Source organism: Puma concolor, chromosome D4 (assembly GCF_028749965.1).
Source record: "Puma concolor isolate L17-30 chromosome D4, mPumCon1.1.hap2, whole genome shotgun sequence".
In the NCBI taxonomy this organism is placed as follows: domain Eukaryota; kingdom Metazoa; phylum Chordata; class Mammalia; order Carnivora; family Felidae; genus Puma; species Puma concolor.
The window spans coordinates 50,893,634-50,916,966 of NC_141679.1; the positions used below are offsets into that span (position 1 = coordinate 50,893,634).

General features: G+C 42.2%; 1 protein-coding gene across 3 annotated transcripts in view; it reads left to right on the forward strand.

Annotated features, from left to right (window-relative positions):
- The first annotated feature begins 648 nt into the window (after window positions 1–648).
- Window positions 649–23,333, forward strand: part of TEK (TEK receptor tyrosine kinase) — a 118,587-nt gene continuing 95,902 nt past the window's right edge. For 2 of the 3 annotated variants that reach the window (XM_025919889.2, XM_086685423.1), the window contains exon 1: window positions 650–1,241. In XM_025919889.2, the coding sequence (XP_025775674.2) occupies window positions 1,190–1,241 (52 nt within the window). In that variant the 5' untranslated portion in view covers window positions 650–1,189. Of the gene's footprint in view, window positions 1,242–23,333 lie in introns of all 3 variants that reach the window. The other variant, XM_086685424.1, reaches the window with a different exon arrangement.

The following is a 23,333-nucleotide window of genomic DNA, read 5'->3' on the forward strand; positions in this document are numbered from 1 at the left end:
AGGGAAAGCAGGAGCGGACGGCTCTTTCCTAGGGCATGAAGGCAGGGTGAACAAAAACAATGACACCCGGTTCTGAAGTCATAGTTTGTGTTATGGAGAAACTATCTTCTGGATAAATTTAGGATCTCTGATCTCATTTTAGATATGGTTACTCCAAAAGCTCTTTTTCTTTTGGCCTATGTATTCTCTCTGCTCTTAGGAATGCTCTTTTGATCCCAAATCAAATCCCTTACATTTGGTTTTGACACCAGTTATTTTTAAGGTTTTGTATATAATTTGCTTCTGAAACACTGTTGGCCAAGAACCATGAAACCCGTTTCATTACCAAAATCCTTCTAGGCCAAGTTCTTTAAGAAATGAGATCACCTTCAGATGAATTGTTAGCAAAAATTAAAGCTATAGCCAGTAGCATGGATATGTTTGGGCTCTTGGCCAAGAAATAAACCATGTGTGTGAAAGAAAACAGGCTAACAATTCTGGACTCTGGTCTCCGTGGCTGCACTGCACATTGACCTCACCGGTAATTATCCAAATTAATTGCCTTTCGGGTTGTGTTCTCTCATCACGGAAACCTTCCTTTCCCAATTCAACCCATGTGGGTTAAAATGAGAAAACAAAAGCAAAAATTCCGCCCCACACCCAGAAGCCCCTTCTGTCAGGGATCCCAGGTGGACCCGGGAGAGCTGTTGGAGGCTGAGAAGGGCTGGTGATCATCGCATACCACACGTAGGTGGAGGGCTGTTATTCTGTTTCCCGCCTAAGAGAGGATACCCCTATTGTTTCTGAAAACGCTGACCAGGACCCACACTTCCAACAAAAATTCCTCTATCCCCACAACAGCAGCAAAAGCAGCAGCAGAAGCAACAGCAACAGAGAAGTGTTTTGATGAATTGCAAGATGGATAGGGCTTTCAGTGCCCCCAGCCCTGCTGATACCAAACGCCTTTAAGATACAGCCTTTCCCATCCTAATCTACAAAGGAAACAGGAAAAAGGAACTTAAAACTCCCTGTGCTCAGACAGAAATGAGACTGTTACAGCCTGCTTCTGTGCTGTTCCTTCTTGCCTCTGACTTGTAAACAGGACCCAGTAGAACATGCGAATGGAAAGTCACAAACCTCTTGGTGTCTGAAAGGATCCTTGGGACCTCATGCACATCTGCGGAAACTGGATGGAGAGATTTGGGGAAGCATGGACTCTTTAGCTGGCTTAGTTCTCTATGGAGTCAGCTTGCTCCTTTCTGGTAAGGTTTGGCTTTGTTGCCTTTTTTTAATTTAATTTTTTAGGTTTTTTTCTTTTTTCTTTCTTTCTTTAACAGTTAATGATACTGGGCTTTCTCACCAGTATTTAGTTCTGGTTAACAAAGGGCAGCTGTGTTATAGGCACTGTTTCTCTAGGACTTTCCATTTAATAGATGTGAGGATTAAAATGCAATGTCTTTGTGGCTTGGAACTGAGTTTTTTGAGAGTTTCCCTTCCGCTTATTTGCCCCCTATGTTGCCACAGACCCTATGAGTACTGATCAGGTCACTTTATTTGTGGAGAATCACTTACTATGGCACATTATTTTACTCTTCCTCATTTGGGATTGTTACCTTATTTAAAAAAAACAAACAAACCCAGTTTTATCTGCTTCAAAAAAATCTTGCATAATTTTTAAAAAATGAAATTCATGCAGACAATTATGGGGACCCACTTAAGGCAATGTACAGATTGTCATTTTTAAAGGAGAACAAAGATGCTTTTCTATAAAGATGTCATATCCACATCCTATTACAAATTTTTAAAAAATATTTATTTTTTTTTGAGAGAGAGAGAGCATTCAGGAGAGCATGCACTAGTAGGGGAGGGACAGAGGAGAGGGAGTCACAGAATCCGAATCAGGCTCCAGGCTCTGAGCTGTCAGTACAGAGCCCTACGTGGGCGCAAACCCTTGAACTACGAGATCATGACCTGAGCCAAAGTCAGATGCTTAACTGACTGAGCCACCCAGGGGCCCTAGCCACATCCCATTTTAGTTAAAGCAATCAAATTCTAGGCTTTTTGGGTTTTTATTAGACCTTGGGTCATGGCTATATAATTATTTTCTGTTTCTTTAAAAAAAATACTTGGCATGTAGTAATTTATAAAGTCTTTATTGGCCCAGTGAAATGAAAGTTGGGGCACTTATCCAGATTACCGGGCACAGGAGAAGATCAAAGCCTGTTGGAGGGCTAAGGAATGGTTGGCTTGCATGTTTTTAGATCTGGTGTGTGTGTTGCCCAGATTCTCCACACAGTGGCATGCCTCTGATGCTTACCCACCCTGAGGGACGCTGTCTGAAAGTGGTATCCAAACATGAAGTACAAATCACAACTCTAATCGCCTTAGGTTTCTCCCTTTTAGTTTGAAAACATTCTAATTATTGTAATGAAGATAGAAATGATACTGGAAATGGAACTGGGCAAACGTACTGAATTGAATGTTGCAGACTATATTATATTCTTAGAATTTGATCTGAACATACACATAAGTTTGTGCTACATTATTTTCATACTTTTCTATATGTTTGGAAATTATTAAATATTCAAAAAATTAATCCAACAAGAGAAAAGAATTGCATGTAACTTGTTTATAGCATTTCAGATCACTTTCAACACCCCGTTATATTGAGGATTTAATCATATTTTGAGACTAAGAACGTGTAATGTCAGTTGCTGAGATGCTTTCACTATTTATGTAGAACTTATATTAACATAGAAGTGTTAATTTCTCCTGTTATATGCACCTTTAAATGAAAGAATTATCATGATTCCATTTTTGTTTGGCTTTTTTTCTGTGTGACATACTTATGAGTAACATGAAATCTGGAATTAATTCTACACCAGGGATTCTAGTAACGCAAAGCTCAGGGTCTATCATTGGTCTGAGCTATTTTATAAGTTAAATCACCTATGTGTACACACATGCCAACACACACACAGTTTTAATTCACTTTTTGCCCCTCAAAGTGACTGTGTCATGGCACTTTGTAGTCTAGGCTTAGAAGAGCTGTCATAAAATCAGACCAAAAAATTATGTGGTTGAAACAGTTGCTCCCTGTCTAGACCTTAGTTCCCTGGAAACATAGCCCTGACTTCAACAGGGAGAGGCCCAAGGAGAGGGATTTCATCCTCCTATTGAAAAGGAAAGGTGACACTAGCAAGGTTGGTTTCTGGGGTAGGTCTGTGGTATTGGAATCCTAAGTTCCCTTCCCAGTATAACTCTCCATGGACATGAACACACAAGGCTTGGTAATTGTGACAAGAATCCAGCATGATTATATCTACAAGCATAGGAGCCCATTCTTTGCACCAAACTCCCCTGGTAGACCATAGTAATAGAACAAGGGACTTATGGTTTATGGTTTTTTCTCTCTATTCCAATGGGTTGTTTCTGATTTTTTTTTTTTTTTGTAACAAATAAGACTGAAAAAATATGTCACATTTGCCTCAGTGAAGGTGGCTTTGGGTGGCAGATATCCGTAAGAGGTTTGGAAGAGGTATATAATTTTCAGAAGACTTCCCCAACCTACCTAGATTCTGGTACATTCCCCTCCCTATTGAGAATCATGGCCAATTTCAGCTTACAAACAAGTTATAATAAACATACTAGCTTTTCCCCACTCTCCCGTCCTCACCAAACTAGGCTGTTCTCTCTAAAGAGTTGTGTATATAGCAATACAAAATACAACAAATTACTCTTTCTGCTTTATCATAGTATGTCCTATATGATCAACACCGACCCACTGGGAAGTCTCTAGTAGTATGCCTTCATATCTCTTTGTTGTTTCATTTGACATTTTAAGTAACAACCTGGGTTCAGAGATAGTGGATATCTTATCTGGAATGACAGTGGAAATTCGGTTATAAGGTCAGGGAAGTGGTCCCAGAGGGAACCTTCTCATTAGGGCTGGTCTTGGAAGGCTATATCAAGTCTGAGTAATCAAGGGTGGAGGTCTAGTAGCTGGGACCAGAGACACACCTGGGAATTATTCGCACAGGGAGGAGTTTTGTGTTCTTCACAGATGCTCCCTCCTAAGCATTGTCTCTGTTGGAAATGTCAGCATTTCCCTTTCAGCTCTATGCTGGGAGAGCTTCCTGCAAGAGCTCCAACTCTTCTAAGACATCCCTCCAGGAGGGAAGAACTCTTCCAAGGCCATTTCAGAGGACTATGCTATGTCCTCTGGGAGATTCATATGGGTGGGCTCCAAATTTTTCTGACGTTGTCTATTTGACTACTCCTAAAAAGATAGGTATGTAATTGTGTAACTTATTACACAATTCCCTGTAGATGGCTTATCGGTCAGAGCATAGAACCTGGATTCAAATGATTTCTCTAGGCTGGATGAGTGGACCAAATCCAAGAGACAGCCCTTTAAAATAGATGAATGTGAAGTCATGAGTTTGGTTTCAATAAATGGATGTATGTATGTTCAGTGTGAGAGAGACTTGGTTTGTTGAGTTTTCTTTTTTTTTAATTAAAAAAATTTTTTAAGTTAATTATTTTGAGACAGAGAAAGTGAGTGGGGGAGGGGCAGAGAGAGAGAGAGAGAGAGAGAGAGAGGCAGGCAGAGAGAGAATTCCAAGCAGGCTCTGCCCTGTCAGCACGGAGTCTGGTGTGGGGCTCAGACTCAAGTACCTTGATATCATGACTTAAGCTGATACCGAGTCAGATGCTTAACCAGCTGAGCCACCTAAGCGCCCCTGTTTATTCAAATTCCTAGTGAATAACACGTTTTGGTGATACACAAAATTCATAGATGCCAACATGTGCTCTGCTTGCTGAAAAGGTAATTTATAAGCTGCAACAGTTCACTTTAGTAGATATATAAGGTCCAAATTAGAAATGGTAATCACTGTACTGCTCAAAGAATACCCATTAAACACTGAAGACATTGAGAAATTTGGCAGTAAACATAGTGGACAAGCAGGAAGGTACGTGCTTTAGAAACCATTTTATATGGGACTATTTAGCCAGGGAAAAGAGACCAAGATCAGCATTTTTAAGGGTTTCCATGTACAAGACCCCATAGATAGTGTATTTTGCCACATCTAGGATAGAGGGGTGAAGAGAGTTAGGCTTTACTGATGGAAACCTTCTAAAAATTGGATCACCATCCCCATGAAGAGTGAACTCCCACACTGGAGAGTGTTCAGGCATAGGTTGGGTGATATCTATCAGGAACATCAGAAGGATGTGGAGTCTGATGGTTACTATACTTGTCTTTCACATCTCTTCCATTTTACTATTTCTCTGTGAGTTCAGAAAAGCCACCAACACCTTTGAAACCAAACAGTGTGTTTCCCGAATTTCAACTCAATCCACATGACTTGTGACTTTCTAAGGAGAAAGAGTTAAGAGTATGAATTGTGAAGCCACAGACCTGGGCTTAAGCTCAAATTGGATGACAGTGGGAAAGTTACTTGATTTCTCAAAGACACCATTTTCTCATCTCTTATGGATGAGAATACGTATTTCCCGGAGTAGTTATGAGGATCAAGTGTGATAATGCAAGAAGAGAGCTTAGCCGGTAAGAACTTTCTAAATAAATGAAGCTAGTGTAATAAAAAAGGGGAGTATTTCTCTGAGGACCTCTGTGCTAGTTCCAGACTGGTTTAATCTTTTCTAGCATGTAGGGGAGTCACTGCTCATGTAAGCAGTCTCTTTCTGAAATAACTCAACATAGGGTCACCTGGGTGGCTCAGTCGGTTAAGTGCCGACTTCAGCTCAGGTCATGATCTCGCAATTCTTGAGTTTGAGCCCCATGTTGGGCTCTGTGTTGACAGCTCAGAGCCTGGAGCCTGCTTGGGATTCTGCGTCTCTCTCTCTGCCCCTTTCCTACTTGCTCTCTGTCTCTCTTTCTCTCTGTCTCTCTCAAAAATGAGTAAACATTAAAAAGTTTCTTTTTTAAAATAACTTAATTCCTCAAATTTTATGCTTGTCTCTCCCCACTTGGGCTACTATCCCAGTGCTTCCCTTCACCTACCCCTTCATCCCTGCTCTTGGCCCTTCTCCTTCCATCAGGCCCATATTTACAGTCTACACATTTTTTCCCTCATGGCTCTTGTTCATGCTGTTCCATCCATTTGCGAATGACACCCTCCATGCCTTCTCTGCAAACAAAATTGAACTCAACTTGCCTGGGTCAGCTCTTCCTCATGATCTCCTTCCCTTAATTCTGAGTTCCCTTCTCATAGAGGCTGTGTCTTGAGCTTTGGGCACATAGATTTAGCTCCATTATCCTTTAACATCTTTAACAACAGATAATACTTCTTTTTTATTCTCTATAGTGTGTTGCATTTAATGTTCACACATTTAATGTGTGTGAAACATAAAAATACACTCATGAAAGTGGCTTTAACTAGGCCTTTACCTTATACAAGGTATTGTTTGATTGTTGAATATTACCCAAAAGGTATGTATACTTTTTTCAATAGACATTTGAATTGTTGGCTGCCTTTTGTTTATTCATTTTTTCATTCGTTTACTCAGCTATCATTTCAGTCAATGAAGACCTATTGAGGATTTACTCACAAAGCCAAGTCCTGTACTGGATTCCAGGAATGCAAAAAAGGATGAGTCATTTTTCCCCCTTGCTAAATTCACAGTTTAGAAGGAAAGAAGAATATAGGCACATGAATTATATGATGATGTGATAAATATTATCGTAGGGATATATATAAAATCTAGCTTTTCAAGAGCTATAAAAACTGTTTTTGGCTCCAATAATAAAAAATGAAACTTTAAAATCTAAGTTATGCATAAATGTCTAAAAACATAGAATATCAACTTCATTAGTTGCTAAATTTAGTATAAATAAACTTAATAATATTTGAAATGAATCTGTAGCTTAGATGTTCCTCACTTTGCAAGAACTCCCTAAATAGTTGTGACTATTGCTAATTATTGCCACTTGTAGTTAGGAATTGCTCATTATCAAATGATTTGAAAAGTAAGAAGATAAAAAAGGGAAGAAAGAACTTCCCATTAGAGCAGGGGGTCTGAAATAGCAGGTAAAGGTCAAGAAAGTTGAGTAAGGCTGGAATGTAGGGTGGAAATGGAGAATTAAGTTTGGGGTCAGATCAGGAAGGGCCTTGTAGGGCATTTTAAGTAACTTGTACCTCATTCTGTACATGTTGAAATTTAGTATGGTGTTTGTTCTATCATAGTTGATGTCTATCTTGGAAAAATTACTGTGATAATAGTATGGAAGATGGGTTGACCTGGCAGAGCCTGTAGGCCTGAACTAGTGTGGCTTTTCAACACTCCAGGAAGAAAGGCCTGGATGGACAGGGGGGTTGAGAGTATTGAGGAGATGAAACTGTAAGGGTTGGTGATTGATTGCATTTGGGAGATTGAGAGAAATGGGGGAGAATAAGTATAGTTCCACTGTTCTGGTTTGGGTAGTGGTGGTGCCATTCACTGTGCTGGGAAACATGGCGGGAGGAACTGGTTGGAGATGGGCTGAGAAGGAGCAAATAATGATTTTGTATGTGTTTATTTTGAAGTTCCATGTAAAGGGAAAATATTTAGCAAAATTTGGGTCTCTGAGTGTGAAGCTCAGATGAAGGAGACTGGGCAAGGGCTTGAGACAAACACCCTTGATTCATGGGAAGTGAAGCCATGGGCATGGACGTATATGAAGATAAAGTGAAGGGACAAAAAGGAGAAAGTAGCCAAGTGGGGGCAGCAATCAGGGAATTGGTAGGAAAAGCAAATCCAATTAGATTTCTTTCCTGGAATTTTAGAGAATTGGTGTTGTGGTAGCTAAGGAAGAAGAAAGTTTTAAAAAGAGGAGAGGAAGGGCGACTAGGTGGCTCAGTCAGTTAAGCATCTGATTTCAGCTCAGGTCATGATCTCATGGTTTGGGGGTTCAAGCCCCACTTCAAGTGAGCCCTGCTTCTCTCTCTCACTCTCTTTTTCTACCCCTTGCTCACTTGCGCTCTCTCTCTCAAAAAAAAGAGGGGCGCCTGGGTGGCTCAGTCGGTTAAGCGTCCGACTTCGGCTCATGTCACAATCTCACAGTCCGTGAGTTCGAGCCCCGCGTTGGGCTCTGTGCTGACAGCTCAGAGCCTGGAGCCTTCTTCGGATTCTGTGTCTCCCCCTCTCTCTGAACCTCCCCTATTCATGCTCTGTCTCTCTCGGTCTCAAAAATAAATAAAAACATTAAAAAAAGAGAGAGAGAGAGAGAGATAATAAAACAGTTGCTGTTAAAAAAATAAAAAGAGGAGAGAAGGATTGGGGCAGCAGACTGACAGCTTCTGGGTTTGGCGTGGTGGCACCAGGTTACAGGTGTGTGGTTTTACAGGGAGCCAGCCGCACTCCTAACAGTGTGGACCAGGACTGGAAGGGATGTCAGAGGATCATTTGGCATCACTCCCAGCCTTCAGGAAAGGGAATGTCTAAAGTTGCCTCCCTTATTTCTGGAATTTCAAACTGATAACCCAATTCCCACCGGTCTGGCCAGACTATTCCTTAACTCACAGCACACGTGCGGAATGTTTTTTAGATTGAGCCATGCCTGCTTTCCTCTGCACCCCTCCCCCCACTCTTCTTGTCCCTTCGGGAATCGGACCGTCCTTCTCTTCATGTTCGTTTCCCCTGGCTGCAGGGGCAGGTGTGGGGATGTGGGTCTGCCAGATGGAAAGAGCCCTGACTCTTTTCAATACATCCGTTGATGGGAGGGAGCACATTCCGTCTGCCTGGTTGGTTCCCTGTCTAACATGGTATGGATGTGACAGGGAGCCTGTCAGGCAGCCAGATGAGGAACATTGTGGGCGGCTGCTGTTCACTTTCTGCTTGCCACAGCCCTTGCTCGGGGCTTGACCAGTGAGGTGTATGTGGTGGTCACACCCATCTCAGCAGATCTGTCAGCTTTCCCGCTTTTGTTAGAGGGTGATATCATGCTTCCTGGGGGGAGTGCTGGAAGACAATGCTCGGCCACTTTTCTCCAGATACAATAGGCGGAGTCAGGAAGGCAGTATTGACATTGCTGGGGCTGGGGAGGCACTCACTGCTCTGCGGCCGTCAGATGGTGAACCAGCTTAACCTTGGCACACAGGGCCTGGGTTGTGCAAGGCGTCTGGCTGCAGAGCCAAAGGGGACTCCGCCCTGGGGACAGGGCTGCTTTAGACATCTGGGAATCTGGGATGGGCTTCAAATTCTGATCCCTGTGTCAAAAACAACCACAAAACAATAATAGTACCAGATAACAAAAATGACTACCGTAGCTTGAATGTTTCTATGTGCCAAGTGTTTCATATGATTTTTAATAACTCATGACAACTGTGCACAATAGATATTATTCGTTTTTTTTAAATAGATGGTGGAACTGAGGCTCCAAAAGTGACTTGCCCAAGGTTAAAACGTAGTAGACATCCATTAGTTTGGAATGCCTAGCATCCCTATGTGTTAAGAGCTGCTATGATTTCCCTCCATGTGACCCTGATGGGACTGCCAGTGACGGCAGAGTGTGCCATTCATCTGACCACAACCATTGGTTCAGATGGAGGATGCATGACCCAACAGGGCCAGGTAGACTCTGGCTTGGGGAATTGATGAGAAAACATTTTCTCTCTTTGGTGAGGACACTGGGCACCCAGAGCTACCAGCTGCCCTGGGCACTTGAAGGAAGCTAGTCTTTGGAAGGAGAGAATGAGGACAGTAGCACAGAGAACCTGGAACCATGACAGGCTCTCCATATTATCGGAGCGCTGAGTGCAGTGGTTTTTAGAAATCCACTCCTGTACCTTCCAAGTATGGGATCCAGGTACGTTTATTTGCTTCCACAATTTTGAATTGGTTTCTATCTTTTGAAAGTGAATCGTCCTGAGTGATGCCATGGTTTCAGTAGGAAGTGATAGAGGCAAGAGTTAAACTGAGAATGACCTGAAGCCCAGTTATGAGTTCTTTTAAACTCTTCACTGTGTGGTCTTCTAACTAGTGTTTCATGGTCACCACAGGCTGGTTCCTGGAAAAAGAGGCTGATGACAGTACTTAGTCGTGTGGTTTTAGGAAAGATTTTAAAAGAAACATTACTTCAAAGTACTTAGTACACTGTTGGTACATGACAAGCACTCAAAGAAATCAAACGCCGTTAATTGTTTGCTTATAAACAAAGCTGGAGAGTCTTAGGTTGCTTTATGCTGGTCTTTGCAAGGCACATCTTTACCCTTGAGGGCAGGCAACCCGTATTCTATGCCAGATGGAGGTCTCTGCTTCACTTGGTGAAACTCAGCATCAGTACCCTTCGTAGCTTGGCCTTGTCTCAGAGAAAGGAGTGAAAGGAGTGGTTTCTTGATTTTTTTTTTTTTTTTTTTTTTTGCTAAATATCTGGAGTGTCAGGTAGGAGAATTCTTTCCAGTGGATCTCCTAGGTAGCAAGACAGTTCTTCCTTCTTTTCTCTTGTCTTGACTGAACAGAGGCTCTAGGATGATTTGTCATTTATAGGTCCCCACTGCACTGATCCCAAGCCTAATTCCTAGTTCTTGACAATTTACTGTGGAATCGTTAGTTCCAAATGGAAGTTGCCTCATTTTTGACTGAGCTCATTATCGGATTTTTGGACCCATCCTGGAGCGAGAGAGAGAGAGTATGTGTGTGTGGCAGCAGCTCTCCTCCCGTTCCACCACCATCTTTGCCCCACTCACTCCTGTTCTTACTCTGAATTTCTCTTTATGTCCAGTACCTCTCACATCCGGAAAGCACTTTCTAATCCGCGGGGGTTGCTTCAAACACCCACCTGCGTTACTACTGATTGCTACCGCTTCAGAACCAAAGGGCACGGTGTCGTAGCCGTTGGTTGTGGTCGGCACTGTTTCAGAAACCGGTCTTTACCTGCTTCGCAAGGCCCTTGCGATTCTCAGTCCCTCATGTCACATTGGAGGGGTATTTCAGCCATACCAGGCTCTGCGGTTTCTAAACATACACTCTTGAAGCCTCCGTGTGCCTTTGTGTATGTTGTGTCTTCTGCCCGGAATGCTCTCTTCCCATCCCCTTTTTCATGTGACTTATTCATGCTTCAAGGTTTATCTCAGGTTCCAGCTCTTCCGAGAAGTCTTCCTTAAACTTCTTGCGTGGGTTTGGGCCCTGCCTTCACCTGGGCTTCCACTAAAAACGTGGCCTGAAGTAAAGGCATATGCGTAGGTAGATTATTCGGGAAGTGATCTTGGGAGCAGGAGTGAGGGACTAGGGAAGTAGAACAGTACTAGCAAGTGTTATATGCTGGTCACTGCTATGGATGCCTGGTACCCCAGATATCCTGAGGAGCCTTATACAATGAGACTCAGAACTGTTTACCCACAAAGAAAAAGGAGCGGCATTCATCCATTGCTATCCTCCTCCTCTGTTCAGGGTTATGTAGATAAAAGAAACTAGTGGGTTACTGCTGGTATCTTGTACTGTTGTGCCGGAGAAAGTCCCAGGAAAGGAAAAGACATGTACTTGCCCGGGCACTGGGTGAGCTACTTTGACACCTGCCTAAAGTGGCTGCTGCAGGTGGAGTGGGGTGGATTTGCATTGGTGCCCAAGAAGTGTCACATACGGGCACCCCTATGTTTGCCTCTGTCCTCATACTTAGAACAGTAGATGACAATGAACAGTTTGTTTGTTGGTGTCACCCACTAGTGAGCTGTGGTTGGCATTTCAATATTCCCAGCACCAGACGTAGTATTGTGGCTGGCAGAGAAAGGCTTTATTTATTTGTGTGTTTATTTTTGAGAGAGCACAAGTTGGGGAGGGGCAGAGAGAGGGGAACAGAGGATCCAAAGTGGGCTTTGTGCTGACAGCAGCAAGCTCAGTGTGGGACTTCGACTCATGAACTGTGATGTCATGACATAAGCCGAAGTCAGATGTTCAACCGACTGAGCCACCCAGGTGCCCCAAGAAATGCTTTAATAAATGGGTTTGCGTTGGATTAAATGTTCCAACCTAGTGCTTCCCTACGTGTGCTCTATATATTACTGCTGGCCTGAAAAAGATGATTGTATGTGCTTCCTGGAAGCATATTTTAAATTATCTATTTTTGTATCTAAAATAGATACAATTTTTTTTTGTATTTTGTATCTATATTTGTATTGTATATGTGTGTATATATCTATCATATCAATCAGGTGATTTAATGAATATTCTTAATATGAGGCTTAGAAAAAAATGAGCTAAAGAGAATGGTTAATAGAATAATTGTACAAGCAGCATGTAGATTCAGCAAAGATCATGCCTGTGGTACATAAATTAATGCACTTTGGGAGATACTGCTCTAACTGAATTAGTTAGCTAATCCTCTTTAGAACTCTGTGTCCAAAAAGAAAATAGAAAAGTAATTTGGCATGTAATGAATACTATCCCAGTGAGATGAACCAAGTGAAAGAGTCTTAACAGTGATCAGCCTGTGTCAAGGGATTATCTAGGACTCTAATTTTGCTTTTTCCAGTAAACCTGGAAAATGGGCATTTGTTGTTAAATCATAGACAAGATCTAATTTACCCCTTGGACATAACTGGGGCATCCCTCAAAATAGGCCCACAAGTCAGCCAGCAGACCAGCAGGCATAGTGAGCCAGTAGAAGAACGGGTAAGTCCGTTATACTCACTCATTCAAGCTAACATTTACGGAGCCCTTTCTGTGTCCTGGGAATCTGCTAGGCATTGCAGTTAGAAAGGTGGCTAAGAGAGGCACGTGACGTCAACTGGCTTGTGATATGCTCGGTGAAAAGTTCTGCTTTATGGGAGGCAGATGCTGGGAGCATGGAAAATGGAGGGAGTAATCCTGGAAGAGAACAGGGGTCTCATCATGAGGGTGACATCTGAGATGGATGGATGGGATTACACTTTGTGGAAAATCAGGAGTGGAAGTGAGAAGTAGAGCATTCCAGGCAGAGGAAAAAGCATGAAAATGGGGAATATGTTGTGTGGCAGTTTTATGTGGCTATGCTCCAGGGCCCACTGAAGGAGGTAGCAGGGGATAGAGCCAGGAAGATGAGCTGGGAAGACGGTAATTTGGTATGAGTTAGGCTGAGTGGGCAGGGACAGACCAGAGACCCCTCCTGGAGTCATTAGGATGTAGAGTGAAGCTGTGTGAGGGAATGAGATTGTCCAAGAAGAGGGCAGCAGACTGGTTCTGGGAACACCTGTATCAACGGGGTAAGTGGGTAGAGGAAAAGGAAACTGGAGGCATTCAGTGAGAGAAGCCAAGGGAGGAGGGAGTTTTAGCTGCGTCAAAAAGTGCAGAGGCAGGAGTAGGGTGAAGGGAGGGACTAGAGAATGTGACACCTAGGTGCTGTGTGTTGCAAAGCATTCTTGGTGAATGGCGCTGGGCTGGGGTTGAGGAGTAAGTGGGAGGTGTGGAAGTGGGGTTGGTAAGCATAAATTCCTTTCTGGGAGATGTCCCTTATTCTGGAAGATTCCTTTTACCACGTGCCTTTCTGTAAGCTTGATGCGGCATGATCTGGTAGGAGGAGGCGCGAGGTCCTCTCTGCTAACCCTGGGCAGAGGATACACAGAGGTCTGGAGATAGGGAAAGAACTCTTACATGACAGATACTCTCTCTTGCCCCTGGATGTGGTCCCCAATTACCTGAATTAGGGAATTATTTTAGTTTCAAGAACATGATAACAGAGGTAGAAGTCTTTATGGCAGGCCACACACTAACTGTTACATAGAGTAACAGAATAGTGGAACTGTCAAAATCTTAGAAGATTATCTGGTCCAGTATTTCTGAAGACGAACTCCTCAGAATCGTAGAATCCTTTATTTTTTGTCTTTTGAGTATCGTATGGAGCTAATGTTTGTTACCTTAAGAAATACCGGTTTGATTCAACTTTCTCATTATACAGATGCCAGCACTGTGGTTCAGTACTTTGTTTAAACTCACTCAGTGCATTAGAGGCTAAGTTTCTTCACTTCAGTGGAGAATGTGGAAGGCAATCTATAAATTCGGGCAGAATCCATGTACCGTCAAATTGCCTATTCTGTTTAGGTTTGAGCCTCCAGATCATTCACTTATAAATTCCTTTCCTTCTCTTTTAAGTGCTTAATGGATGCAGCTGCAAGGCCCCTGGAAGTGCTGGCTTGCTTTGTGCCTCCCAGCCCCCTTCCCCCTGTGTATCTCACACCCAGATTCAGCAGGGCTTTTCACACAAATAGTCTGCCAAGAGGTGTGGAACTGGAGCCAGAAACACACAACAGCTGCAGAAGGGTCAGCCACATGCAGAGGCCTGGGGTAATCTGCAGGCCTGGACACAGCCCTGACCACTGATGACTCCAGAGTCCATAAGCCATCAGCAAAGTGAGTAATACACTCATTCTGCCAGCTGCTTCTGGAATCAAACAAAAACTAGTGCTGTTGCCAGCCAGCAGGGAAAGAATCACCTTTGATTGCATCACTGTCTTCCCATTAAGGCTGGGGAGAGCCTGTGGTTCAGACTGACTTCTGTTAGAGAACCTCTCTTCCTCTCCTAGAGATCACTCTCTGATGGAACTCATGGTTTATCACCCCTGCCAAGCCCACATTTTCACCTTCCCCAGATGGTTATGAGCACAGGCTCTGGGGCCAGATGCATCTTGGTTGGAGCCCTACCCAGGGTGAAAATGGTGTGACATTGAACAATTTATTTCACCTTCCTGTAGAATGGGGATCGTGTCACCCACACTGCAGAGTGGTAAGGATTCCATGATATAAGTTGGTCAAATGCCTGGCAAGTGCAGGCTCATAAAAAAAAGCTCCATAAATATTAAGTGTCATTATTATTTCTTATGTTTCCCTATGTTCCTAAGAGCACGCTGTTGCTAAGAACCTGTATAAAAGTTATTCTATTCCATTCCATCCCATTTCAACATCTCCTTCCTTCCCAGCCTATTCTATTCTATGAATATTTCTTGACCTTCTACTCTGTGCCCCACCCTGGGTCAGCAGATGTAAAGATGAATAAAATAAAGTCCGTGCTGCTAAGGAGGTTGCTGTTGGGGTGTGAGTTGCCCGTGGACATTCAGTACATTCTCATCATTCCTAATAGTTCCATTCTATAAATCATGGACACAGCGTTAGATCCCTGCAAGTCGCAACTTTTTTTGTCAACGAATCGATACATAACCTAGTTTTGTGTGTGTTTCCATTTAAAGGAAAATCATTTAATGCATAGGACTGACTCATTAGCATGGGACTCGTGGTCAACAGCATGAACTGCAGCCCAAAAGGAGCTTATCTAACACGTGTTTTCTCCTGAGGTACATCGTAGCTTTCTCATGCTTAAGAACACTAAACAGCACTTCAACACTATGCCTGGGAGCTATCTTATTCTTTTTATCTTTTGGATTTGTCTTAAATTTTTTTTTTTTTAATGTGAGTATAGTTGACACACCGTGTAACATTAGTTTTAGGCATACAACGTAGTGATTTGACATGTTGATACATTATGTATGTTCACCACAAGTGTAGCAACCACCTGTCCTGTAACAATTGGCTGTATTCCTTATGATGTGCCTTTTAGTTGTTTGGAGGCAATTTAAATGGTGAAACTGCCAACTAAAAGCACAAAAATGTGAAAAAATAGCACTACCTATACTGTGGAGAGGATACTGGTTTACAGTTGGGAACATGTGCATCTGAGGACTCGGGGGTTTTCCTGCTCTACTGTGCGTTCTAATGGCTGGGAAGGCATCATGAGTGCTGATTTTGAGGCAATAAATAAATTGTAGGCAAATTCAAGTATATGGAATCAACCAATAATGAGGATAGACCGTTGGTACAAATGACTACTCGGGCGGTAATGAGGTTTCCACAGATGTACAGGCAGGCACAGGAAAGAGAGAAGTGAGTTCATTCTGGGACACTCAGCTCCACTGATGGAAATCAGGCTTTCCGAGAGGCATTTCTGACCGAGCAGACAGTGGACATGGATGCCTGAAGAGATGACGGTATGGCTGCCAGATTGGGGCTCAGGGTGGAGGGGGTTCTGCCTCCAGTGCCGTACCACGTGGCCTGGATTTGACTGGATGCCCTTAAGCAGACTTCTTCTCACCCACGTTCATGTCAAAGTGAGACCCAGCCCTCTGAGACACCAAACACATGAGGAAGGACCCACCTCTGTAGTGTTGGTGAATAATAGAGTGCCCAGTAGGTCGAAGGGGAGGATGATTTGCGTTGTACAGTGTGCAAAATGAATGAAGTTCCCAAGTAGACATCTCTCTGTTTCTCTGGCAAAGTTCATCTCCAGTTCCCAGCTTCCTGATTTCTCCACCTCCCTCCCTTCCACCTGTCCTGTTCCAGGCTATTGCACTTCACCCCTGCGTGCACATAGCACTCAGCACACCAAAGGTCAGCTCCCTCTCCTGGCTCCCTCTCCTGTGGACTCTTTGCAGGAGGCCTGTGTTACTGGGATGGCTTTGGGGAGTTTTTACTCCATGCTTCACTCCCCACTTATCCAAATATTCACTCAGTAGAATATTTTTTCCATATTTTGGAATAGGCAAGAAAGAAGTACAAGGTCCTGGATGAGTTACTGACTCCCTCGTGCTGCCAGTTTTTCCCAACAGAATATTTTTTCATCTTGGACACATGATCCGTGGTTTCTACAGTTATTTTGTTTTTGTTATTTTTTATTTTAGAGAGAGGAAGCAAGTGAGGGAGGGGGGCAGTAGGAGAGAGAGAGATTGAAAATCTTTTTTTTTTTTTTTTCAACGTTTATTTATTTTTGGGACAGAGAGAGACACAGAGCATGAACGGGGGAGGGGCAGAGAGAGAGGGAGACACAGAATCGGAAACAGGCTCCAGGCTCCGAGCCATCAGCCCAGAGCCCGACGCGGGGCTCGAACTCACGGACCGCGAGATCGTGACCTGGCTGAAGTCGGACGCTTAACCGACTGCGCCACCCAGGCGCCCTGAGAGATTGAAAATCTTAAGCATGTTCCACATTTAGTGTAGAGCCCAACACGGGGCTCGATCCCAAGACCCTGGGATCATGACCTGAGCCAAAACCAAGAGTCAGACACTTAACCGACTGAGCCACCCAGGTGCCCCAGTTTCTACAGTTTTTAAAGAGCCTAGTCCAGGCCCTAGCCACACTAGATATTTGATAAGTGAATAGATTTCCATTAAACAGATGATTTGGGGAAAGGAGACACTTTTGTGTCCTAATGTTTTCCTCCACAAAACTGAGTGGTACTTTTAATTACTGTAATTTCCTTACATATTTCGCAGCAAGGTTTTATAACCCTCATCACAAGTGCTAAACATTTCTTTCTAATAATTTTCATCAAAATTGCCAATGATCCTATTTTTGAAACTTAAAACAATTGTGAATTTTATCTTAAAGAATAAGCAGAAGGAGCTGCTGAGAAAATTCTGGGGAGAAAAAGGTAATTCTTGGCAGTAGCTCTATTATCTTTTTATTATTATTTTATTTTTTATTTTTTTATTATTATTTTAAATGTTTATTTTAGAGAGAGCGAGCGAGCAAGCAAGCATGTGAGCAGAGGAGGGACAGAGAGAGAGAGAGAGAGAGAGAGAGAGAGAGTTGCAAACAGGTTCCATGCTCAGTACTGAGCCTGACATGGGGCTCTATCCCACGACCATGAGATCATGACCTGAGCCGAAATCAAGAACTGGATGCTCAACCGACTGAGCCACCCAGGTGCCCAGATAATGGCTCTGATAGCTCTCAAGGCAGCGTATAATACTCTAGTAACAGTGGAGTACCCTATAAGAGTATGAGGACACAGATTAACAGACTTAGAAAAGTCGGAACCAGACCTGAGTTTACATAAAATTTTATTATCTATAAAGGATATAAATCAGTGGAGAAAAGAATAACAGTTATGGGAAAATTAGTTTTCTGTTTTGAAAAAAGAACTGTTTAAAAAACCCATCTGTTACCACACACTGAAGTAAATGCCAAAGGGATTAAAGAGTAAATGTAAAAAATCAAGCCACCAAAAAAACATGGAAGCGAATATTTATTGATTTTTTCATAGGGAGAAAGACTTCTTAGGCTTAAAAACAGTGAAAGAAACCACAAAAATAAAATTCAGTATATATAGCTACATAAATATTTAAACTGTTAATTTAATAAGCAAAATAAAAAGGCAAAGGAAAAATGAGAAAAATACTTGCAACAAATATGGCATATAAGAGACTAAAGTATTTTCATAAAAGATGCTCATTTGAAGCTGATTGAAAAAGGAAAACAACAGAAAAAGAAGAAGAAATAATTCAATACAAATGGCTAATAGTCTTGTGAAAAAATTCACCCTCTGAATTAAAATCAAATCAAAATAAGAGACTATTTTTCTATATCAAACTGGCAAAGATTAAAAAGCAAGTGAGAATATTCAATAATACACATGAGATAAGTGTGTATGAAAATACACTGCACCTTTTTATTTTTTAAATTATTTTTTAAAGTTTATTTATTTATTTTGAGAGAGACAGAGACTGTGAGTGGAGGAGGGGGCATAGACAGGATCCCAAGCAGACTCCACGCTGCCCTTGCAGAGCCTGATGCAAGGCTTGAACTCACGAAACTGGGAGATCATGACCAGAGCCAAAGTCAAGAGTCAGATGCTTAACTGACTGAGCCACCCAGGTGCCCCAACACTGTAGCTTTTTAGATAGAAATTTAGCACTGTAAACAAAATGTTACCGTAAGATTTTAAATGTAACAAGATTAAGTAAAAATTCAGGATATGAAACTGTTCTGTTTTAACCTAAGAAAAAAAAGTATGTATGTTGGTTTCTGCAGTTTCTCTTTGTATACCCTGGGCAAAAAACAAAGAATATACATCAAAATGTTAGCGAGAGTAAAAGCGTTTCTTTCTGATCATTTTGTCTTACTGTGTTTGGATAGGTGTTGAAAGACAGAGATTTCATAATAAGACATATCTTTTAAAAATGTATATGCTGACTGTTCTAAAAAGAACATCAAATATAATACTTTCATAGTTGTAGAGATACTTTGTGATGATCAGTTTCATGCTTAAATTGCTATTTCCTAAAAGATAAAAATAAATATAAAAGGACCCACATTTATCAGTACTGCCATCTATTCTGCATATAATGTTTATGACTATCAAGATATTTATTAATATGGTGTAATTACAGAAAAAAAAGAGATTCTAGGAACACTCTCTTCCTTGGATATTTTTATTGGGACATTCAGATGACCTATTGAAATAAGACCAGGAGAGATGCTGAGAAATGTTTCTCTCACAGGATTCAGTTGACTTTTGATGTTTGGGAATGAAAATACTATGCAAATTGGAACTCTGGGTAGTTACTTCAAAATACAGCATTTGTATACTTTAGCTTCCTTAAAATGTGTATTTTTCTACAGAAATAATTTGATTACAAAAACGATGACAAAAAGGGGCCCCTGGGTGGCTCAGTCGGTTGAGCATCCCACCTTTTATTTCTGCTTGGATCATGATCCCAGGGCTGTGGGATGGAGCCCCACATCAGGTTCCATGCTGAGCATACAGCCGGCTTAGAATTCTCTCTCCCTGTGTCTCTCTCTCTTTCCCTCTGCTCCTTTGCCCAGCTCATACACGCTATCTCTCTAAAATAACAAAAATAGGGGCGCCTGGGTGGCGCAGTCAGTTAAGCGTCCGACTTCAGCCAGGTCACGATCTCGCCGTCGGTGAGTTTGAGCCCCGCGTCAGGCTCTGGGCTGATGGCTCAGAGCCTGGAGCCTGTTTCCGATTCTGTGTCTCCCTCTCTCTGCCCCTCCCCCGTTCATGCTCTGTCTCTCTCTGTCCCCAAAATAAATAAACGTTGAACAAAAAAATAAATAAAATAATAAAAATAAATTTTAAAGATGGCAAAAATAGGGGGGCCTGGGTGGCTCAGTTGGTTAAGCATCTAACTTTGCTCAGGTCATGATCCCATGGTTCATGGGTTTGAGCCCCACATAGGGCTCTGTGCTGTCAGCTCAGAGCCTGGAGCCTGCTTTGGATTCTGTGTCTCCCCCTCTCTGCCCCTCCCCTGCTCACCGTCTGTCTCTCTCTGTCTCTTTCAAAAATAAAGAAACATTAAAATTTTTTTTTAAAAAGTTAAAAAAAAGACAAAAATAATACATGTTCCTGTTGAAAAATTTGGACATGCAGAGAAACATTTTAATACAAAAATTAGTTATATACTCTTTTTTATTTTATTTTCTTTTATTTTTTTAAATTTTTTTTTTTCAACGTTTATTTATTTTTGGGACTGAGAGAGACAGAGCATGAACGGGGGAGGGTCAGAGAGAGGGAGACACAGAATCGGAAACAGGCTCCAGGCTCTTGAGCCATCAGCCCAGAGCCTGACGCGGGGCTTGAACTCACGGACCGCGAGATCGTGACCTGGCTGAAGTCGGACGCTTAACCGACTGCGTCACCCAGGCGCCCCTAGTTATATACTCTTTTAATATGTAAGTATTAAATACATTTTAATACACGAGTAACATAAAATAATAATAAATAAAATATAAATTATACAGAGAGAGCTCAAGAGAGAAAGAAAGATTAAGAGATAGATTGAGAAGCAGAGAAATAGCTAGGTTTGATTGTTTGGCTTTAAATATCTGTTAACTATTGTCTTGAAGCATAAACCCAGTTGTACAGGCTCCCTTTTAGGATGGGAACTGCGAGAGGGGAAAAAAATGGTCTCAACCACAGGATCATTGACCATAAACCAGAAGGGCCATAGGAAGTGAAGTCACAGCACTAAGCCAGGTCTTCTGATGCTGCCATATAATAATCAAGTAAGACCTGAAACAAATCCTTTCCTCTTTTCCCTGGAACTCCTCTCATCACTTAGAACTTAACCCTGAGGGATGAAGTGAAGATTCAGGGAAGTGTGATGGATGAGAGTAAATACCAGAAATGGGGTGAGAATGTCATATATGCATTATTTGTTAATTTAAAAAAGGTGTTATTATTAATGAAGAAGAGAGTCTTGGCTTGTTTTCGGGTGATGAAACAGTTGAGAATGCCCGAGAACCTCTGGTGTCAAAGGGCATCTTTCACAATGCCGTGTCCTTCTGGCTCTGTGTCTTTTGCCCTCCATCTCACCATCTTCCTTGTAAACCTTAGGAGCCACAGTCAGTGGAGTTTGAGAAAGGTGAGGACGACAGCCCACCAGTGCCCTCTGCAGTCTTGCACCATGGCCTCCTTTGTGATTACAGTGGCCGTGTGACACGTCCAAACCTGAAAGCCAGAGTCCTCAGTTTACTGCTGCCCTTTAGTATTTGTATCCGTACTAATTACCTGAACGTGTTTGATCTGTCTACAAATCTCCCATTAGACTGTAAGCCAGTGGCTCTCATATTTGCTTCATGGAGCTCTGGGGTTCCAAAGGGACACCTGTGTGGCTTGCACAGCGGGTGAAGGTGAGGCCTGGGCTTGCTGGTCTTGGGCCCCATGCCCCTACTTTACCAACTTCAATCAGGGTAACCTTAATTTGGTTAACATATTACCTTCTATAAAATATTCCACTTGATAGAAGGATGCCTTTGCTTCAACAAAAGCTCATCGAGGAACTGCTGACATAGTTATAAGATACGCTCTGGCAAAGACAGCCCTGAGCTGGGTGTGATAGACGTGTGTCCCGTATGAGGAATTATTGGCTAAGCCAACACTGGTTAGAAGTACAGGTTTTGAAACTGAAATATGAAAGCTGATCTGTTTCTTCCATTTACTGTAGACCGGAAACTGGGTAATCACACCTGTATATTAAGGCTGATAAAGTGTTGATTGAAGGTTTGAAAGACTCTTCCAGAATAAAGGGGATATATATATATATATATATATATATATATATATATATATATATATATATATATATATTTTTTTTTCCTTAATGTTTATTTTTGAGAGAGAGAGAGACAGAACACGAGTCGGGGAGGGGCAGAGAGAGAGGGAGACACAGAATCCGAAGCAGGCTCCAGGCTCTGACCTGTGAGCACAGAGCCTGACATGGGGCTTGAACCCACAAACCACGAGATCATGACCTGAGCTGAAGTCAGACGCCGAACCAACTGAGCCATCCAGGTGCCTTGAGGGGATATGTTTTAAGTCATGAGGTTGATAATGCTGACTTTTTTGTCAGTGCTATGGGAAGGATTGTTCACAAAAAAGCAGAGTTTGAGGTGAATGAATTGTTGATACTAATTTTATTGATACTAATATTTTGTATACTTGATTTAGAAGTGAACATCATCTCATTTATTCTGTGAGATTTACTGCCAACAAACCTGAAATTGCATAGGTTCTTGGGGGAATCTATTGCATATGTGCAAGTATTTCCTTCTAAGTTGACATTTGAGTGTTGATTCCTTTCAGACATTAAAAATTTGAAATTAGCCGCATAGACCTCAGTAATCAAGTTTTAATTTCAAGCATACACACTAGAGCAAAAATTTTGGCTTCTTTTGAATACATTTTACATTATACAGTCTAAGAACTAAAGTCAGTTTGATCTAGTTTCTAACTCCTTTAGAAACCAAACTTAGGAGTATCAAAAATTCTATTTGAAACCTAGGTCTTGGGGCACCTGGGTGGCTCAGTCAGTTGGGCAACTGACTTTGGCTCAGGTCATGATCTCATGGTTCTTCTAGAGCCCCGCATCAGGCTCTGTGCTGACAGCTCAGACCCTGGAGCCTGCTTCGGTTCTGTGGGTCTCTCTCTCTCTCTCTCTCTGCCTCTCCCCACCACCCCTCTCAAAAATAAATAAACATTAAAAAAATTAAAAGAAACCTAGGTCTTTGGCTGATTAGTCATATTTTAAAATTCTGATTTTAAAATCTAGGACTAAAGTCCAGGGATTGTGGACTTTAGTTCCTAGAGCACATGGTAAATCTTGTTTTCCAGGGGTGACCTTAGACTATAAATAATGTGTGTCATCCTTAATACGGAGTCAGACTTTGTCATTAAAGAAACCGCAGATTAAAACTGCATGCCCCCTACCAGAAGTTAAGTCCTTTACTACATGGGAAAAAAAGAAACAAGGGTGTGAGATAAGTTTTGTCATAGTGCACCATTATCGTGCTGGGTGGTGTTCAATATCTCACTCTGTGGACCCTGTTTTCTCTGGATGTAGGATAAAAAACTACCACAAACTGTAGCTTTTGCCTCGGATTGGTCCTGCAGGGAGGATCACCCTGGGGGGGGGGGGGGAGGGCAGGTTGTGCCTATTTTGCAGGGAGAAGTCTCTCTTCTCTTCACTGGTCTCACCCCTTTAGGGAATCCTAAGTCCTCACCGTTATCATCATCATCATTAGCAGCAGCAGCAGCAACCTCACTGTTTATTGACCATTGCTATTGGTGCACATTCTTAACACATCTTTCATA